We start from the raw sequence: 22,918 nt of genomic DNA, 5'->3' as shown, positions 1-22,918 counted from the left end.
TATTGAATGTGTGTATAGACAGGTGACTGATGTCCAGTGTGTGCGATATTGAGTGTTTGTATGGACAGATTGCTGATGTCCAGTGTGCGAGATATTGAGTGTCCATTGGTTGGGAGATCGAGTGTTTGTATGGACAGATGACTGATGTTCAGTGTGCGATATATTGAGTGTTTGTATGGACAGATGACTGATGTCCATTGTGTGAGATAGTGAGTGTTTGTATGGACAGATGGCTGATGTCCAGTGTGCGAGATATTGAGTTTTTGTATGGACAGATGGCTGATGTCCAGTGTGTAAGATATTGAGTGTTTGTATGGACATATGACTGATGTCCAGTGTGTGAGAGATCAAGTGTTTGTATGGACAGATGACTGATGTCCAGTGTGCGAGATATTGAGTGTTTGTATGGACAGACGACTGATGTCCAGTGGTTGGGAGATCGAGTGTTTGTATGGACAGATGGCTGATGTCCAGTGGTTGGGAGATCGAGTGTTTACTCGGACAGATGACTGATGTCCAGTGTGTGAGAGATCGAGTGTGTGTAGGGACAGATGACTGATGTCTAGTGTTGGAGAGATTGAGTGTTTGTATGGACAGATAGCTGATGTCCCCTGTGCAAAATATTGAGTGTTTGTATGGACAGATGACTGATGTCCAGTGGTTTGGAGATCGAGTGTTTGTAAGGACAGATGACTGATGTCCAGTTTGTGAGATATCGAGTGCTTGTATGGAACGATGACTGATGTCCTGTTGTTGAGAGATCGAGTGCTTGTATGGACAGATGCCTGATGTCCAGTGTGCGAGATATTGAGTGTTTGTATGGACATATGGCTGATGTCCAGTGGTTGTGAGATTGAATGTTTGTATAGACAGATGGCTGATGTCCAGTGGTTGGGAGATCGAGTGTTTGTACGGACATATTGCTGATGTCCAGTGGTTGGGAGATATCGAGTGTTTGAATGGACAGATGACTGATGTCCAGTGTGTGAGATATTGAGTGTTTGTATGGACATATGACTGATGTCCAGTGTGTGAGAGTTTGAGTGTTTGTATGGACAGATGACTGATGTCCAGTGTGTGAAATATTTTGTGTTTGTATGGACAGATGACTGATGTCCAGTGTATTGGAGATCGAGTGTTTGTATGGACAGATGACTGATGTCCAGTGTGTGAGATATTGAGAGTTTGTATGGACAGATGGCTGAAGTCCGGTGTGTGAGAGATCGAGTGTTTGTATTGACAGATTACTGATGTCCAGTGTGTGGGAGATTGAGTGTTTGTAGGTACAGATGACTGATGTCCAGTGTGTGAGATATTTTGTGTTTGTATGGACAGATTACTGATGTCCAGTGTATTGGAGATCGAGTGTTTGTATGGACAGATGACTGATGTCCAGTGTGTGAGATATTGAGAGTTTGTATGGACAGATGGCTGATGTCCAGTGTGTGAGAGATCGAGTGTTTAAATGGACAGATGACTGATGTCCAGTGTGTGAGAGATCGAGTGTTTGTATGGACAGATGACTGATGTCCAGTGTAAGAGATGATCAAGTGTTTGTATGGACAGATTACTGATGTCCAGTGTGTGAGATATTGAGAGTTTGTATGGACAGATGACTGATGTCCAGTGTGGGAGATATCGAGAGTTTGTATAGACAGATGACCGATGTCCAGTGAGTGAGATATTGAGAGTTTGTATGGACAGATGACTGATGTTCCAGTGTGGGAGAGATCGAGGGTTTGTATAGACAGATGACCGATGTCCAGTGTGTGAGAGATCGAGGGTTTGTATAGACAGATGACCGATGTCCAGTGTGGGAGAGATCGAGGGTTTGTATAGACAAATGACCGATGTCCAGTGAGTGAGATATTGAGTGTTAGTATGGACAGATGACCGATGTCCTGTATGTGAGAGATCGAGTGTTTGTATGGACAGATGACTGATGTCCAGTGTAAGAGAGATCAAGTGTTTGTATGGACAGATTACTGATGTCCAGTGTGTGAGATATTGAGAGTTTGTATGGACAGATGACTGATGTCCAGTGTGGGAGATATCGAGAGTTTGTATAGACAGATGGACCGATGTCCAGTGAGTGAGATATTGAGAGTTTGTATGGACAGATGACTGATGTCCAGTGTGGGAGAGATCGAGGGTTTGTATAGACAGATGACCGATGTCCAGTGTGTGAGAGATCGAGGGTTTGTATAGACAGATGACCGATGTCCAGTGTGGGAGAGATCGAGGGTTTGTATAGACAAATGACCGATGTCCAGTGAGTGAGATATTGAGTGTTAGTATGGACAGATGACCGATGTCCTGTATGTGAGAGATCGAGTGTTTGTATGGGCAGATGGCTGATGTCCAGTGGTTGGGAGATCGAGTGTTTGTATGGACAGATGGCTGATGTCAAGTGTGTGAAATATCGAGTGTTTGTATGGACAGATGACTGATATCCAGTGTTGGAGTGATCGAGTGTTTGTATAGACCGATGGCTGATATCCAGTTTGTGAGATATCGAGTGTTTGTAAATACACATGGCTGATGGCCGATGTGTGAGAGATCGTGTGTTTGTATAGACAAATGACTGCTGAACAGTATAGGGGTGATCAAGTGATTCTATTGGTTGATGACTTGTGTACAGTATGAGAATGATCGAGTGATTCTATTGACAGATAGCTAATGTACAGTGTGAGAAAGATCGAGTTATTTTATAGACAGATGGCTGGTGTACAGTGTGAGAGATCGAGTGATTCTACAGACAGATGGCTGATGTCAAGTGTGAAAGAGATCGTGTGATTGTGTAGACAAATTGTTGACGGCCAGTGTGAGAGAAATAGAGTAATGCTACAGATATTTAGCTAATGTCGAGTGTGAGAGAGATCGAGTGATTGTAAAGACAGATTGCTTATGTCCAGTGCGTGAGAAATTCAGTGATTGTATAGATGCATGACTCATGTCCAGTGTGACAAAGATCGAGCGATTGTGTAGACAGATGGCGGATGCACAGTATGAGAAGAATCGAGTGAAAGTATAGACAGATAGCTGATGGAGAGTGTGAGAGAGAGATCGAGTGATTGAATGTACAGATGTCTGATGGAGAGTGTGAGAGATATCGAGTGATTGAATGTACAGATGTCTGATGGAGAGTGTGAGAGATATCGAGTGATTGAATGTACAGATGTCTGATGGAGAGTGTGAGAGAGATCGAGTGATTGAATGTACAGAAGGCTGATGGAGAGTGTGAGATAGATCGAGTGATTGAATGTACAGATGTCTTATGGAGAGTGTAAGAGTGATCAAAGTTGTTCTATTGAAAATCAAAGCTCGTCCTATGTTTCAGGCACTGTTGTTAAAGCAACAATAAATGATAGACATGCATGCCAATGTTATTTTGTGCCCAAGGTTTTGCAGTTCGGAACATATTACCTAATTTCTACCAATTACTCTGCCGACGGCTAGGAGCTAAGGTATATTTAGGCATATTTTTATAGCTGTTTCTTTGAAATGCTATTTTTGTTAGACAAAGATTAGCTTTACCTGCTGCTTTAATCAATTGTTTGTTACATGATTGTATGTCTATCCTTCAATACAGGGCATACCACGGCATAGAGAAATTACCTTTGATCTGGTAGACAATATCTACATTTCGCTCTTATTTTCAGAGGAAAGCAGACCAGACAAGAACCATAGTTGTTATTTTACTTTTCCTTAAATTTGGACCATACGATCTTTGACTGCACATTTACACTGCTTTAGGAAATACACTTATAAATAACAAAATATATACAGTATTCTATGGAATTTGGATTTATTGTATTATCAATGTGAATTCATACGACACGAAAACAGCACTTGGGGCGATGCAAATGTGAACATATATGTATGTATCAGACGTGAACGTACATCTGCCCAAAGAAATGTAGCAATGCGAGTAAAATGCAAATGTATGTACTAAAATATGCCTTTAAACAATGAAACCCAATTTACGATAAACATTCTGACCAACCACATAGACTGGGGCAAAGTATTGTGATAATTGTATTGAAATTTTCAATACTGTTTTCAGGGTGTAGCACCGCAAATTCAACTCAGATATAGTTAGATCTTCTTTTTGACAAGACATGTTTAAAGAATAAATGCGCCGGGGTAACATAATGGGACGTATGCTGTTATGCGGTTTTAAGTAACGTGAATTAAAAGACCACTTTATTTAAATACGTTCATAAGATTGCAACGTAAATGTGAATGTGAAAGTATGTGTAAAAATCTTATATAAATCTTGGCGAGAAACCGAGATAATTATCGGTTGCAGATTAGGGCTACTTAAAACATGATTTGGTTTATATTTTATGGCCTGTGAATAGAATTATGAAAAAAGAAATATCCCTCTTTTCGCGCCTACAGCTCTCAGCGCTTCCATTTATGGTAGTTATTTTTAAATAAAGGTGGCGTCGCAAATGGCGAAAATACCATGCGCTACAATCATATTCCAACGCACTCGATTGTCCATGGCCGATTAGTCTGGGACAGTGTAGAAATTATTTTTTTAATTCAAGAAAGGTAACGAACGTTTGCGAATGTGATGTATTTTCATGCATTTTCAAATTAAAAGATACATTTTAGATGATGGAAATAAATAATGTTAAATGGCACCATCAATTCGACGTCATCACAAATGTCAACATTGAAAGCTCCTGTATATATGAAAGGACATTTTGATTGTTGACCAATGTGAGACTACTGGAGAACTATCTTTGTCTGACTGGTATAAAAGATGAATGTGTCAAAAAAGTATATAGTGTACGTTTATCTTAAAGAATGGTTTATGTCTTTGAAAAAATCGTTTCAACTTTAATCACCGTCCTTGAATCAATAAGAATCATGTTTAGCGCTAGAAGAAATTATTAATGAAAGATAATAGGGACAGAATATTTTAACTGAACATTCTAATTTTGAAAGGAATAGACAATTTGGTGCATGTACAGGGTTGGGCATTTTCATTCGTGTATAGAAGAATGTATATTTAAGATATACGTCAAATACTATCGAGAAATTTAGTAACGTTAAATTCGTAATGAGTGTAAAGCTGTAATGTGTATGTGTCAGTATTAATATTCACATAGGCAAAAACAGTGAAATGAAATTGCAGTGGATGTATACAACTGAATTTAAATTTGCGACCGTATAAACATTAATTTACTGTCTCAAAAATAAATTGATTCAGCCAATAAGATTTCAAAAACATTCAAGTGCGTTAGAGTACAAATGTTTACCGAACTAACACAAGCATGGCAATATGCGCCGGTCGATTAATATGCATTGACAACAATTGACAACTATCTTAAAGCAGTGAAATCATTGCCTCTTAATGCGAAATAACATTATGAAAATGCGCTTATAAGCATTGCAGTAGATTTTGCTAGTATATGTATTTAAATCGAAACATTAAATATGATTTATGGAAAGCGAATGCAATAATGGCAATACCTGCTTTGGAAGCCGGCCATGCATCGCTACAGTCACACCGAAGTGTGGCGTTCGCACACGAGCATTTCATGCCTGCTTGAGCTAAAATGTAGTAAGGTTTAGTGAAAACAAACACACGCAGATTATGTCCAGGTGCATGAGACCCCAACTAAAGGTTTCCCAAAGTGTAGTATTTATCTCTAAGACCCATACATAACCATAGTACCACACCTGAACATAACCTTAGACGAACAGGCAACGCACTGCGTAAAATCCGCTGTCACTCTCAGACCGCCAACAGGAGACAAATAAACCGACTGTTTTAAACACCATTTCATTTCAGCCGTCAATTTGTTTCCTATGATTTAGCGTTGAAAGACCATTAATTCTGTATCTACCTCCAGGCCGGCTTCGCTCTACGGAGACGTCTTGCACGCATGTACACGCTTGTTCATTGAACAGCGTCCCTGGCGCGCATGGGCGCTCTATGTTTGCATTTCCGTCAAAATATACGGATGGTTTTTCTGTTTTACGCAGGAAGCACCCTAATAAGGAAGGTTAGATTGGAAATAAGTAGTGCCTGATTACGTCGACCCTTCAACTGACTCGAAAGCGTCTATACGATTGTCATACATACGTATTTAATAAATTTCAAGGTTTGTAAACTAGGTTAATGTTAAAATTTAGTGCGACAACGTTGCATTTAATCTTGTAGATTAAGACATACATAATATGAATCGATTGTGAGAAAGTGCTTATAAAATATAAATTACAAAGAGATGAATAACGTGTTGAACATTACCTTTAGGTCCATCCATCTGTATCGGTTTTTCGCATGAGTCTGTACAATTCTTGTTCTCTATGCATCCCTGTCCATCCACAAATCCTCCCATGTCCGGGCAGCACTCGCTTTGTGCGAATGGACTGCCCCCTTCTCGCATTCCACACGACCAGTAGTGCTTACAGTGACCGTGGATCGGGTACCATTTAGTATCTGCCTCTCGACACCGGTCTGAAACAGACTTTGCATCATATTTCCCTGCTGAATGTTATCTTTATCAGGAATCATACTTCCAAATTTGCATACAAGTTTTAAGTTTATTCCGGCTATAGCGATACGTTTACGGCTAAGCCTAAATTTCGGTTCAATTTCTTAGGTTATGATGATTTCTGTTCAGATAAATTTTAAATACCTTACCAGTTGGGCAGTCGGCATTTTTGGGGTCAACACACAGGAAAGACTTTCTATCAAAGAACGACCCAAGTGCGCATTCTCGATTGAAAGCCCTGGCAGCATTGTTTTGCCTTACACACTCGATATAGTAATTGCAGTGAACTGGATCAGGCAGCAAACAGCGTTCGTTTATAAAAACGCAGCCAATGCATCGTTCTAAAAAGGAAGACGTAAGTAAATACGTAAGAGACGTAGAGTTGAAATTGTAAATACTAATCAAATGCAGTATGCGCTGCAAATAATTATCTACATAAATCTGCGACATATATTTCAGCAATAATTGTCGGCTGGTAAACAAAGTGCTCAGGTGATAATGACTTTAAGTAAAATACTATCAGTAAATCCCGTATTCGTAGCCAATGTCATATACTCTGTAGAAGTCAGGTATAATAATTGGTGCCTTTTAAGGTTGCTATGCCAGTTGTATTAATTATAATTTTCATATAAAACTAACATGGCGGCGTGTCAATTTCATGACGTCCGAGGATAACAGTGCGGCAGAGGGTAATAGTGCAGGGTGAAAATAAAAATTATTGCCCTAGCATTTTTATTATAATTATTTTTATTATGTTCTATAGAAGTCAGGTATAATAGATGCATATACTTACCATCGAAATTAGGCGAAACCTGTATACCGGCAGATGGACTCTTTACACTTGGTTTAGTTGTTTTTTCGATTTGTGGCATAGGCATAAATGTCATTTGAACTTTAGTGTCAAAGATGGGAGGTGGATTAGGGTCTGCTGTAGGTGGAATAATTCGCTGTGTTGTTGTTGTTGATGTTGTTGTTGTTGTTGTTGTTGTTGTTGTTGGTATTGGTGTTGTGTTGGGGGGTAGCGCTGTAGGTCGGACTGTTGATACCGTATTTATCGGCAGCAAGATTGCAGAGGATTTTTCTGGTTGTACTCTCACTTGATTGGGCAACGGTGTTGTTTGAGGCGACATTGTCTTTGCAGTAAACTGTTGTCTTTTTACTTTGTACGGAACTCCTAAATGTCCATGCAGATCAGACCAGTCCACATGCGCATGCCATTGTTCCCGCACATGTGGCTGTTGTGTAGTGTAAGCAATTGGCCTCTGAGTAGTAGGTGTTGTTGTGCTCTTCTGTATTGGGTTTCTAGGTCTGTTAAGAAAACCTGGTGCTTGGAAAATTTGAATGCTCGAGACTTGCATATGTTCTGCTTGTGATCTGTGAGGTCTTTCTGAATTGGGTAACGTCGCTCTAATTCCAATTCGAGCCGAAAGAGGCATCTCGTTTGCTGGAATCGAACGAACCTGCTCCTTCGGTTTGAAAATACTGCGCTGCTGATCATAGAGACTATGTTCCTGTTGTCGTTCTTGTAAATCTGCCAGACGACGTTGAACTAAACGATTTTGTTTTTCATTCTGCTTTTGCTGTATTGCTTCAACGAATTTTTGCTGTTCAATACGCTGCTGCAGCTGTAACTCTACCTTTTGAAATTCTAGCAAGCGTTGCTGTTCTTTAACTTCCTGTGCTCTCAACGCTTCTTCCAGTCGTCTTTGTTCGTCTTGAAACGTTTGTTCCTGTAAACGCTGTTTTTCCAACAGTCGAATTTGTTCGTGTTGCCTTTGTTGTTGTTTAATCGTTTCCCTTTTTACTTGCTCATTTAATTGTTTTTGTTGCTTTTGTAGTTGGCGTTGTTCATCGTGTCTAATAGTCTCAAAGTTGTGTGAAGGAATATTGACATTTATTTTGAAGATTTTATTGAATAAGTCATCACTTCCCCGGGTTTGGGCACTTCTAGCTTGGTCAGTTGAAATGTGTTCATTGCTTGTTTGAGATTCTTGATGAGACCATTTTTTATTAAAACGACTTTTCAACGACATTAAGGTGTCTGGAATGGCGTTATTAGCATCGTTTATACTTGTGTCCCCATACACGTGACCCCTTGGCTTAAACATGTACACCGCATTACTGACAGAGACAATGGTATCCGTAGGTACAGTTTTTGCAGAACTTTCACTTATTGTTGTAGGTATATTATATGGCACAAGTGGAACTTGGTGTGGGGTTGGATGCAACGGTCTCGTTTCAGACTGCCCTTTTTGTTGATTTTTTATCAGTGCTTGATTTTCAGGACCAAATTGTTCCAATGAAGGCTGTTTCAGTTCTGGGCTTTTTAACCATGTATCTAAAGACCTCATAAAGGAGGATCGTTTAGAACTATCATATAATCCTTGATTGGGCTGCGTAACACCAGGTAATGACTTCGGAGAAGTTGGATCTATCATATTGATATTCAATCTTTCGTGGGCGAAAGAACCAGCTGGTGGTGGGACTCTGTTCGATAGTACAATGTTAGATGTTCGTTTCGGATTATTTAAAAGCTGTTCATGGGGAAAAGCAGGTGGGGCATGTCCTGCCGTAGTTATTTTAACATCGGGCTTATTTATATGCGAAACGGGTTGTTCAATTGTAGGCACTGTTTTCTTCCGCGGCAAGTTTTCTACTGGACCGACACTTGTCGTACCAGTGCCTAGATGAGACAAAAGATACTTTTCGTCATAAAACATATGTGCGATTGGTTTAACCCGAAGAGATGTGTCCCGTGGTGAAATTGATGGTGATATGGTCGTTGTAGGAAGATTTAGTCCATAAAGTTCTAGGAGGTAATTAGCCTTATAAAAATTAGTTTTCCCTTCTGTTGATAACGTCGGCTCTCGAGTGGTAGTAATCGGTGTGGTTGAAATCTGAGATAATTGACTTTCATACAGTTTTCTTAAAAAATTGGGCATAATTCTGTTCTGAATTGGTTGTTGCAGAAAACGTTTATCTTGTTTCGTCGGTTGTTGAGCTGAAGAAGTAGTGGTGGTCGGTGAAGTCGTAGTAGAAGACGTTGCAATTGTTGTTGTTTTTGTTGTTGTGGGAATTGTTGTTGAGGTCGATGTTGTTGTTTGCCGTTGCTTCGTCTCTTCTGGAATGCCTCTCATAAAGGTCTGAAGACCCGGTTTCCGTTTATCACCACGCTCTTTTGACATTTGTAGAGCAAATGCTGCCAGTTCTAGCGTATTCATAAATCGCGGATCTTCATAGTTGATATCAAGATGTGAAAGTACTTCTTCTTTTGGCATATTTATTTCGATCACTTTATCTTGTTTTGTTGATGGAAGAAATATAGGAGGAGGTGGAGCCTCAGTAGTTGGTCCTTGAATACGTTGAGCTACAGTTGCTTGAGCGTAGACTGGGCCTTGGTCAATGGGGTCAGGAATAAAAGACTCAGGGCTACCAAATATAATTGGAGGTGGATGGTCAGGCGCGAATGCGGCACCACTTGTAGCTGGTTGTTTAGTTAATTTCGTTGAAGTGTCTAGCTCTGGTTTGCTTTGGTGTTTGCCTTCCTTTTGAATATTTACCTCTTCCCCCACTAAGTCGACGGATGGTTTTTCAGGGTCCCGCGGTTGTGTTTCGGAAATATTGTAAACTCTAGTCGTTATATCGTAAGTTGTTACATTTGTACCGCTTGAATTCATATGGATTTGTGAGAAGTCTGCCTTAGTAATGGAAAATGGTGTTGTTGTTGGTATTATTTCATTGATTGTCTTAAAGTCTGTTATATTTACCATTTCCTGCATCATTTGGTCACTTATTTCTATAGTTGTTTCGCCAGGCTTATCTTCGAATGAAAGTAAAGAACTGTCAGGTATGGGCGGAGGAGGAAGGTCAATCGACAGCTGTAACGGTTGTTCAATGACGCCAGAATCTGTAGTTGTTACTTCTATTGACACGTTTTCTGTTTCATTTTGTGAATTAGCTGAATCATATATAAGTGTTTCGTTCTGAGAAAATGTTTCATTATATGTCGATGCAGCAGTGTCGGCTGTCATGTTACTGTTGTCTTGATGGATTTCTGGAGTTAACTGCTGTGCACGTGGAACAATAATTTCAGGTAGTGCAAGCGATTGCGATTCATTACTGAGCATTGATTCATTTTTTACTGTTAAAATTCCACTGCTGTTTATATTTTCTGTCAAGTTTTTGTCAAAAGATATGTCAGATATATTCCCTGAGGTATCAAAAATTACTAAATTGTCTGATACGGTTTCATTTGTCGTACCATTACTTGATAAAACATCAAACGTCACATTTACATCCACGTAAATACTGTCATTCCCCGGATTATCTGTAACACTGCTTACAGTCACAATGTGTCCAATGCTGGCATTGGATGAGGTATTGTATGTGTCGCTTTCAATTAAAGCGCTATCGTTAATCAACGATGTGTCATTTTGTTCTATGTGAGTTTTATTTGACTCTATGTGTACGTCGGCCGGATTACCGCCAACAGATTCAATGGTAGGCGTAGTGATCTCCGTTTGGCCCAAGGGCGGTGGCTCTACTGGAAATGGAGGAGGAGGTGGTAGTTCGAATATTGGTGGAAGATCTGAAACAGACATTGTATTTTGTATAATTACCATTTATGATCGATTGACTGACAAAAATAATGTATGTAAAGTATAGATATGAGTTTACGATTTAAATCATTATTTAATTAAAAAGTACGCAAAATAATAAGATCAAGAAATTTATTATAGTTTTCTTCGCTCGATCCGTCCTTGCTAATCCCATTAATATGTTCAAACTTGTCCTTTTACATTAAATACTTGAGTGTAATTATATTTTATAGGTGTTCGGATCTATGGCACCGTCCAGAATAAGGCACATGCTCTGTACTAAAATTTTTCAAATTTACGTAAATTGCATTGTTTTAATATATTACATACGTGGATGTGCTTTGTCTAATAATATGTTTAAGTTGTTAAATTTATAAATCATGTAAGTGTATACGTCCGCTCATATGGCAATGTATACAATATATTTTGTTGAATTGTTTGTTAAATGGTCATTCTGACCTACTTCAACCATATCATGTGTATTTATCATTTCTAAGAACAAAAGTTCTTCTATTTATGTCTAAAGTTGATATTAGATAGTCTTTATGCCTTTTTCATGAAAGCAGTATTTGGTTGAACTATAAGATACGAATAGCTTGATATGGGCATAAACGGAAAACGATTACTTGATTCATTTAATGATCGCTCTGATACTTGTGAATCAGTTGCCTTTTACAGCATAAATTTGCTCAAATCATCTGTACGACACTATGATTTTTATTTTCAAAATCACTCCACCGTGTGTTTATTAAGTTGTACTGCATTTCCCTTTTATGTATCCACTTGTAGTAAGCTGTGCATAAAAAACAATATCTATACATTCTTTAGCTGTTTGTTTTTTTGATAGATCACTGATTTTATGTGACTTCATTGTTACACAATGATATATTATATGTTAAATCATTTTAATTATTACCGAAGTGGCATATATGGGAGTAAAGAATGACAGTTATATATCTGATTTCAGTTCTTACCTTTTCTGAAAGTCTGTTTATGATAAGAAGTCTTTCTTTGTAAAATGTTAGTTCGTTACTTTCACATAAGAGTAGTAAAACATGTGTTCGGAAAATTGGTCGAATTCCTTCAAGGCACACCACATTTTTTGACTTAATTTTGAATATTTAAGAATAAGAACTATGTTACAAACTTTGCATAATTTCTCATTATTTTAGCTTGTTTAATTAATGGCAATAAAATGTCATCATTAATGCGGCAAAGGTGAAAGATATGACAGCCTTTCTTTATTGTTACATTTGTTATATTCAGAAAATACGTAACGAGTCCGCCTTGACAGAGATGCTTATGAGCAAGCTACCTTACCCCTCTTCGGTGTATGGCGAATAATGCTTCCATAAATACGATTATTGATGAAAAGGAATTATCTAGAGCAAATCCAATATTACATTATAATCAATTGTATTTGAAAAGCACTTTGTTAAACGAGTAACAAAAAGTATAAATGGTATTTGAAACTAGTTACATAATTTACAGCCTCATAATAGTGAGTAGCGTTTCACCAGGAGCAATTGGGTGTTGTCATACGATCAAGGACTTAAGACGTTATCTATATGAAAATCGAACATTCACAATTAATTACATGCCTTAAAATGTTTCTACATGTGCTTTAAACCTTCAAACACGGAAAATCTTTACCAGCTGTACAAGAAAATCTGATTGTTGTATTGAACTGTACATAGAGAGAAACTTGCATAAAGGTGTATCATATAAAAACAAATGTTTTATGAAAGAAACATAGGTCGTATTTGTAGTGCAAGGTATATATTCCTCTCACGTAATCATATATATTCGTACCTTTTCATAGGAAACCTTCGTTTAAGTTGTATATACTGAGAAAACATGTAATGCACTGAAATCAACACATGGCTCCTAAGCTCAATATAATACATGGACGACCTCCATGGACCTCGTTTGTTCATGCTTATTTTTTCAGTTTTAGCGATTCATTATTTTCTATTTAAATAACTTTGATATGATTGTCTCAAATATTATGTAGGACCGCCGTATCTGGTGCATATGTTTGAGGTAACCAACATTTCACTGTCGACCCTAGAGTATATGTTTGAGGTAACCAACATTTCACTGTTACCCTAGAGTATATGTTTGAGTAACCAACATTTCACTGTCTACCCGAGAGTATATGTTTGAGGTAACCAACATTCACTGTCGACCCGAGAGTATATGTTTGAGGTTACCAACATTCCACTGTCGACCCGAGATTATATGTTTGAGGTAACCAACATTCCACAGTCGACCCGAGAGTATATGTTTGAGGTAACCAACATTCCACAGTCTCGACCCGAGAGTATATGTTTGAGTAACCAACATTCCACTGTCGACCCGAGAGTATATGTTTGAGGTAACCAACATTCCACTGTCTACCCGAGAGTATATGTTTGAGGTAACCAACATTCCACTGTCGACCCGAGAGTATATGTTTGAGGTACCAACATTCACTGTCTACCCGAGAGTATATGTTTGAGGTAACCAACATTCCACTGTCGACCCGAGAGTATATGTTTGAGGTAACCAACATTCCACTGTCTACCCGAGAGTATATGTTTGAGGTAACCAACATTCACTGACCCGAGAGTATATGTTTGAGGTAACCAACATTCCACTGTCGACCCGAGAGTATATGTTTGAGGTAACCAACATTCACTGTCGACCCGAGAGTATATGTTTGAGGTAACCAACATTCCACTGTCGACCCGAGAGTATATGTTTGAGATAACCAACATTCCACTGTACCCGAGAGTATATGTTTGAGTAACCAACATTCCACTGTCTACCCGAGAGTATATGTTTGAGGTAACCAACATTCCACTGTCTACCCGAGAGTATATGTTTGAGGTAACCAACATTCCACTGTCTACCCGAGAGTATATGTTTGAGATAATCAACATTCCACTGTCGACCCTAAGTAATATGTTTGATTTAACCAACATTCCACTGTCTACCCGAGAGTATATGTTTGAGGTAACCAACATTCCACTGTCGACCCGAGAGTATATGTTTGAGGTAACCAACATTCCACTGTCGACCCGAGATTATATGTTTGAGGTACCAACATTTCACTGTCGATCCGAGAGTACATGTTTGAGGTAACAACATTCCACTGTCGACCCGAGAGTATATGTTTGAGGTAACCAACATTCCACTGTCTACCCGAGAGTATATGTTTGAGATAACCAACATTCCACTGTCGACCCGAGAGTATATGTTTGAGATAACCAACATTCCACTGTCGACCCGAGATTATATGTTTGAGGTAACCAACATTCCACTGTCGATCCGAGAGTATATGTTTGAGGTAACCAACATTCCACTGTCTACCCGAGAGTATATGTTTGAGATAAGCAACATTCACTGTCGACCCGAGATTATATGTTTGAGGTTACCAACATTCCACTGTCGATCCGAGAGTATATGTTTGAGGTAACCAACATTCCACTGTCGACCCTAAGTAATATGTTTGAGATAACCAACATTCCACTGTCTACCCGAGAGTATATGTTTGAGGTTACCAACATTCCACTGTCTACCCGGAGTATATGTTTGAGATAACCAACATTCCACTGTCGACCCTAAGTATATGTTTGATTTAACCAACATTCCACTGTCGACCCGAGAGTATATGTTTGAGATAACCAACATTCCACTGTCGACCCGAGAGATTATATGTTTGAGATAACCAACATTCCACTGTCGACCCTAGAGATTATATGTTTGAGATAACCAACATTCCACTGTCGACCCTAGAGATTATATGTTTGAGGTTACCAACATTCCACTGTCGACCCGAGAGATTATATGTTTGAGATAACCAACATTCCACTGTCGGACCCGAGAGTATATGTTTGAGATAACCAACATTCCACTGTCGACCCGAGAGTATATGTTTGAGATAACCAACATTCCACTGTCGACCTAAGATTATAGTTTGAGATAACCAACATTCCACTGTCGACCCGAGAGTATATGTTTGAGATACCAACACTCCACCGTTGAGTTAGGTATACGTTTGTGGTAACCAATATTCCACTGTCGACCCGAGAGTATATGTTTGAGATAACCAACATTCCACTGTCGACCCGAGAGTATATGTTTGAGATAACCAACATTCCACTGTCGACCCGAGAGTATATGTTTGAGATAACCAACATTCCGCTGTCGACCCGAGAGTATATGTTTGAGATAACCAACATTCCACTGTCGACCCGAGAGTATATGTTTGAGATAACCAACATTCCACTGTCGACCCGAGAGTATATGTTTGAGATAACCAACATTCGCTGTCGACCCGAGAGTATATGTTTGAGATAACCAACATTCCACTGTCGACCCGAGAGTATATGTTTGAGATAACCAACATTCACTGTCGACCCGAGAGTATATGTTTGAGATAACCAACATTCCGCTGTCGACCCTAGAGTATATGTTTGAGATAACCAACATTCCACTGTCGACCCGAGAGTATATGTTTGAGATAACCAACATTCCACTGTCGACCCGAGAGTATATGTTTGAGATAACCAACATTCCGCTGTCGACCCGAGAGTATATGTTTGAGATAACCAACATTCCACTGTCGACCCGAGAGTATATGTTTGAGATAACCAACATTCCACTGTCGACCCGAGAGTATATGTTTGAGATAACCAACATTCCACAGTCGACCCGAGAGTATATGTTTAAGATAACCAACATTCCACTGTCGACCCGAGAGTATATGTTTGAAATAGCCAACATTCCACGTCGAGTTAGGTTATACGTTTGTGGTAACCAATATTCCACAGTCGACCCGAGAGTATATGTTTGAGATAACCAACATTCCACTGTCGACCGAGTAGTAATGTTTGAGATAACCAACATTCCACTGTCGACCCGAGAGTATATGTTTGAGATAACCAACATTCCGCTGTCGACCCTAGATTATATGTTTGAGATAACCAACATTCCGCTGTCGACCCGAGAGTATATGTTTGAGATAACCAACATTCGCTGTCGACCCGAGAGTATATGTTTGAGATAACCAACATTCGCTGTCGACCCGAGAGTATATGTTTGAGATAACCAACATTCCACTGTCGACCCGAGAGTATATGTTTGAGATAACCAACATTCACTGTCGACCCGAGAGTATATGTTTGAGATAACCAACATTCGCTGTCGACCCTAGAGTATATGTTTGAGATAACCACATTCCGCTGTCGACCCGAGAGTATATGTTTGAGATAACCAACATTCCGCTGTCGACCCGAGAGTATATGTTTGAGATAACCAACATTCCGCTGTCGACCCGAGAGTATATATTTGATGATAACCAACATTCCACTGTCGACCCGAGAGTATATGTTTGAGAAACCAACATTCCACTGTCGACCCGAGATATATGTTTGAGATAACCAACATTCCACAGTCGACCCGAGAGTATATGTTTAAGATAACCAACATTCCACTGTCGACCCGAGAGTATATGTTTGAATAGCCAACATTCCACCGTCGAGTTAGGTTATACATTTGTGGTCACCAATATTCCACAGTCGACCCGAGAGTATATGAGATAACCAACATTCCAACGTGGAGCCTAGATTATATGTTTGAGGTTACCAACGTTTAAACAATACAATAAAAATCTTGTTTCCATATATTTTGTTCGGACAAGCATGTTCAAGTATAAGGAAGTATTTCCAGTTGTCAAACTTATATTGTGAAGGGTTCAGAAAGTACAAGACATGCAAATTACGTTTTAACTTTTTTTAAGCCACCAACTTCCTTGTGTGTGATATATGCCAAATTGAGGCAAAGTGGGGGCCGTACCTGGTGAATGTGTGTCACAGCTAGGAGAATTAGCATTTGCCTTGACAGATAGCCCGCCGGTAGGTCACAGTCATCAATAATTGCATTGGTTTCCTTATTGATTATACTACCTCTTATAAGGTCAAATACTCACTAGTCAAAATTAATATCGTGTTTTGTTCTTAAATTCGAAGCATCGTAGCAAAACGTAAGCATTAGATCAATTTTATAAATTTCTGCCGAATTAAGCTCGAACTGTCACAGACGAGATAAATATCCCCTGAAGCACCCACGACACACGCATGTTTTTATGTAATTTTTGAAATGAACAACATTAGCATGTGCATAATGAAATTGTCCAACACTCCTATGAAGTTTCATGAGTGTACTTGAAATACCGATGCAGCTATATGTATCCCAAGCTCTTAACAGCACTTTTACTACGCCAAGGGCCCTACTTATTTTAGTCCAATCGAAAAGCCCAACAGAACTTCCCTTCTTGACCAACATGTCTATGAAGTCTATGAATCATTTAGGAACACACGGAGGATTTAAACCGTTTTTCTGCTACTCAAAATCACACGCATCATAACATTCATTAGATAGACTTACTGTGCTACAGTACATAACAATTCTTCAATGAATGATTCGAAAATGCTGTATGTATTATATACATGAATATATAAAACGAATTTGGTCAAGTAAGTCCAAAGTGATTATGATTAACCTTAAACACCGATGCCGCGTGATAGAGTAAGAAATGCCGAACAAGTAGTTGGTCAAGATAATCATTTTAAGGGTTACATAATCGGCAATAAACGTGTATCATAACTGATTATCATTCATGGTACAGTCACACACGCGGAGATGTCGGGGTGTTGACAGCGCGGATGGGATTGTTCCTATGGTGGGGTGGGGAAACACGGAGAAGTACATAATTTACGCCCTCTACTACGGCAATATATGACGGGAAAGGTACGTTGAACTACGTTGTATTATATTTGACTGCGGCAAGCAACTTTTGATTCGTTTTATCAAAATGTATACTTAACGGTTCATATAACTAAAAATGGAAAATATGTGCAATTATGTCAACTATATCGTTGAAGAAAATACTTACTGTTTTGCTTATGTTTCGTAGAACCAAAAGATAAGGGTGAAAAAAAGGTTACGTCACGTTCAACATTCGAAAATATTTACTTTAACACTTCATTCCTTAACGATGGTTGTTGTTTATCAACTTCACATTATTTCTGCATAAAATGCAATAGCATTTCCCATCGATATCGCGTGCGTTTGTTCGATACTTCTGTCCTGTCATTGGGCGCAATAATACTTATGACCGGGGCATATTTACTACGGAACTATTTTTTTCAATGAAATTTTAGTAAAATTATTGGCAACATTCAAAACTGTAATCTGCAGTTAAGCAGTTAAAACAAAATAAGCAACGATAATTTGATTGATTTTAATGTAGATGATTTCATGATGTATGGAACATTTGAAGAAATATTAAATTACAATGATGATCGACGAATTATTTCGAAATTTGGATTTGACATTTCGTAAAAATAAAGCATCTGACAAAACATGAAATCGAGGAAATGAAACAATAACATATTGTAGTGCACCCAGCAACGTCCATAAGAAAGAGCTCAGTTCAACACTAAGTCTTTTCGCGTCCTCTGGCTTTCCTTCCGCGAAAGTTCACGTTACACCACCCACCGCCACTGTCGTTTCCACAGAGACGTTTCATCCTCATTGAATGTTTACTTCCAAAGAAATGACAATGCACTTGCTGTTTTGTCCAACGCCGTATTCCAACATGATTCATACACCAACTGATTCTTCAAAATAACACTCAACAAGTAAATTGACTGGAATTTCTCTCCAATTTGAAAACTCGCTCGTGACTTAACAAATGCTAGTATCGTGTATTATCGCGAGATATAATGAGAACGTTGTAGGTGGCGATATTTTTGTTGTTTTCTTGTTAGTTGTACTTTTCTACTTTCTAGTTGTAATGCATTTATAATACGTATTTATAATAAACTTGACAATGAAAATATAGAAAATAAACATTTAATAAGAAACTATTTTATCTACGCATTCATTGTTGTATAAAATTAGGTTACGATAGCTGTTCTAATTTACCCAGAGCTTTCCAGAGAAAGAAAAAAAGAGAAAATGCTCTTGAATTATTTATTTATTTTAGCAGAAATGTAAATTAAATAAATGTAAATATAAGTATTAAAAATCGACATGTCGAATTTTAATCCTTAATATATAGTAAGTTTTTTTAAAAATTGCAGGAGTTAGGAATTATTTCTCTGTAGCTTGAGCAAAACCGACCAAAGTCACGCCCAAATGGCCACGGATCGCTCCAAATTGTGTGCATGTTCGAAACTTGCAGGTTTGTGATAAGTCTTGAATACGTTTTGAACAAGTGCTGGTACGTAATAACATGGATTACTACGTTGAGATACGGCTCAGGTACGGATTACTACGGTGAGATACGGCTCATGTGCGGATTACTACGGTGAGATACGGCTCAGGTACGGATTCCTACGGTGAGATACGGCTCATGTGCGGATTACTACCGTGAGATACGGCTCAGGTACGGATTACTACTTTGAGATACGGCTCAGGTATGGATTCCTACGGTGAGATACGGCTCAGGTACGGATTATTACGGTGAGATACGGCTCAGGTGCGGATTACTACGGTGAGATACGGCTCAGGTACGGATTACTACGGTGAGATACGGCTCATGTGCGGATTACTACGTTGAGATACGGCTCAGGTACGGATTACTACGTTGAGATACGGCTCAGGTACGGATTACTACGGTGAGATACGGCTCAGGTACGGATTACTACGGTGAGATACGGCTTATGTGCGGATTACTACGTTTATATCCGTGGAAACGTAGCTTACGGTGCCGTGAGAATGACGGGTACATAACGTTGTCATGTGGTTAAGTAGATTTAAGAAAATGCTCAAGTGAGTGAGCTAAAACAGTGTGTATAAATTTTAGGATGAAAATATTGCGATCTGACTGTTTATCGAACTTGGTCGGGATATTACGACCATATAAAATTAAAACCAAGGATAAAAAATATCTGTGAAAAGTGCTGAAGTTAGAGATTGGACATGAAAGTGTGACGCCGATAACGACGAAGACGCGAACGACAATGTCCCGCTGCATGTTCAGTATGTGTGTTATACGGCTATACGCAAGTGACGTGCATACCGTTGTTTGGCAATCTCATAGCCTTATAAATAATAATAATAATAATAATAATAATAATAATAATAATAATAATAATAATGATAATAATAATATAAAATAATGATAATAATAATAATACAAATAATGATAATAATAATAATAATATAATAATAATAATAATAATAATAATAATAATAATAATAATAATAATAATATATTGGAGAAAGATAAGTATAAGGTTGACTCGATCCCTAGCGAATTTCTCGACTGACCGTTCCAAGGCGATATACCCAACTTATTATTATTAGTATTACATTGCCTTGCGCTGTGTTGTTGTCTGTTGGAGAATTTGTCGATAAGCCTCCTTGGTGTGCAATTTTCATTCTCGGTATTCATCATATTGCTTCATACATAATCATAAGCTCCATATACAACTTTTTGTTACAAAGCAGATACTGTTTTATTTCTTTAGAAATATGATAAAATAATCGGAAAGTGTGACCTCTATAATTCATCATTGTGTTATAACACTGACGTTTTTATTATTCTGTTTATAAAACTTCTTTTGTAACAAATAAGAGTTTTATGGTGCAATTTTGATGTTTCAGTATTTCATCACAAACTTGAGTTTTGGCTGAAGCCATATTAGTACTATATATATATATATATATATATAGGTATAGGGAACATCAGATATAGACCAAGACATTTCCTTCAATGCTAGTGTTACTTCTGTATGTGTCATATAACAATTTTATTGACAAAAACGGAACGTATTCTATGTATCAAAGACAAACAATTTACTGCCATAAACCCATAAAACCTTACTTAAGATATTATAATACTGCAGATGTTACCAACATAAATATACCTTCTGTAATATGTGTTTCATGTTGTGGCGTTTTTAAGGGCTAGTTCGACAAAATTAATTAAATCTGTGGTTACACCATTAAAGTAAAATCTCATGTTTCAGCTTAACTTAACATTAACAAAAAGTAAATGTAAACTAATATTAAAATCATTATTTAATATTTGAAATAATATCTTTTAAGAATTTAAGATAATTATTAGATAAGCAGTTAATTTAAGCCGTTCAAAGGTTGTTTAGTGTGTCTGGTGTTGTTTTTTCGTTGTTGTTTTTAACTTAGCTTATTACAAGATTCATCAACTTTCTAAGTGTTCACACTTTGTTTGTTTTTTAACTCGTTAATTAAATGAACAACATAAATAAACAGAGTGTCAGTTGACAGGCGTTTTAATATGTGAGGCAGATTTGAGAATTCCTATCTCATTTATTTTGGTTTAACGAAAAAATACTGGGCAGACTTAACTGTCCGAATTTTGTCTCTAGAAGAAATTATAATAACACTGGGACAGTTTTACATTAAATTATTGTCTGTTATACAACAGAAAATAAAGCGAGCACGGCAGTGAAAGAAAATGACTATGACCTTGCTTAAAGGCACAAAGATAGAACCCAAATATACAGTTATATTCCATAATAATAAACAGGCCTTTCTGAAAACTTACATTTTGTAAAATATGTCTTATTATATATTTGAGCAACTGTCTTGTAAACGCCAGTTAATCGATCTCAATTTCATTCTTTGTGGTTACAAGGGTTACCTACCTTGACAATAGCAGCAAGACAGCAGCAGACAGATGAAGGCGGTCACTGGATACACGAGTCTCATGGTTGTAATGGGATATCACGCTGAAACAGGAATACACGCCCTTAGCCATACAGCAGTAAGTGGGAGTATTTCACGTTTAAACAACAGTATAACATCAATATTCCATGTTCGATCGTGAGAATTACAGAGCATAAAGCTTCCTACCTTTTAACAAGTTTAGGCCTGCAAAACCTTAACTGGTCATTTCAAGCTCTCTGTCAAAGCTGCTATCCGTTCTTATCAAAATCAAAATATATACTCATTATACCATGTCTTCATTTCTTTTCCAATTCCAATATGTTTTATTTGTGATGCCCAAGATGTTAACCTACACTGCCTGATCGCGGCTATTTTAAATTTGTCACATTAGTTAGCCCTCGCCCGAATTGCTAATGAAACACTTGGTCATGCAACGTCAGATTTGACTGCCGTAATGGCAGTTCTGGCTCTCAAGACACGATTTTCATACGCCGTATGGTTCAACAAAGAAACTGTGTTGTTTTAATAAACCAACACTACGCGGTACAAAGCACCGTAATAATTTTAATCAAATCGTTGGTTAAGGTAAAAAAATACTCGTGGCAAAGATCATCACAATTATCCTATATATTTGCGAAAACCCGACCAAATTGTTAATTTTCATCGTAAACATGTTTAAAGGTGTGCACCAAGTCGTGATTCTTTTGTGGCTTCATCATCTACGTAATACAATTTAGATTCAAGTGTTGTTTGTTTTGATTTATTGTTGTCATGTTGTTGATTTATTTAGCTTGTCTACAAGTCCGTTTTTTGACACTATTCTCATTGAAAGCCGAACACAGAGACCTGGACCACAGGTCAACAACGGAAAATGCATCTTATCATCTTGACCGTTCATTGTAATGCAAGGCTTTTATTTATAAAAAAAAACGATTAAAACGATGAATATAAGTTCCACATAATGTTTACTGTAAAATGTATTAGCAATTTCCTCACATATTTGTAGCTTTTATTTACAAAAGTTTGCCTCGTTACAGATTGTAGAACTTTCTTTGCTATACTTGGTGCACTAGACTCGATTATGTGAACGCTATGGTGATT

General features: G+C 38.0%; 1 protein-coding gene across 3 annotated transcripts in view; it reads right to left on the bottom strand.

The window, feature by feature from the left end:
- The window catches only part of LOC128232807 (mucin-5AC-like), a 35,984-nt gene extending 13,668 nt beyond the window's left edge, over nucleotides 1-22,316 (bottom strand). Inside the window, exons 1-6 of one of the 3 annotated variants that reach the window (XM_052946546.1) lie at nucleotides 22,004-22,316; nucleotides 21,796-21,879; nucleotides 7,309-11,103; nucleotides 6,665-6,856; nucleotides 6,269-6,478; nucleotides 5,865-6,011 (exon numbers count right to left, since the gene is read on the bottom strand). In XM_052946546.1, the coding sequence (XP_052802506.1) occupies nucleotides 5,865-6,011; nucleotides 6,269-6,478; nucleotides 6,665-6,856; nucleotides 7,309-11,103; nucleotides 21,796-21,859 (4,408 nt within the window). In that variant the 5' untranslated portion in view covers nucleotides 21,860-21,879; nucleotides 22,004-22,316. Of the gene's footprint in view, nucleotides 1-5,487; nucleotides 5,569-5,864; nucleotides 6,012-6,268; nucleotides 6,479-6,664; nucleotides 6,857-7,308; nucleotides 11,104-21,795; nucleotides 21,880-22,003 lie in introns of all 3 variants that reach the window. The other 2 variants (XM_052946547.1, XM_052946548.1) reach the window with 2 other exon arrangements.
- Nucleotides 22,317-22,918: the final 602 nt, after the last annotated feature.

The sequence above is a fragment of the Mya arenaria genome, chromosome 4 (genome assembly GCF_026914265.1).
Source record: "Mya arenaria isolate MELC-2E11 chromosome 4, ASM2691426v1".
Taxonomy (NCBI): Eukaryota; Metazoa; Mollusca; class Bivalvia; order Myida; family Myidae; genus Mya; species Mya arenaria.
This window is presented reverse-complemented; position numbering and strand designations above follow the sequence as displayed.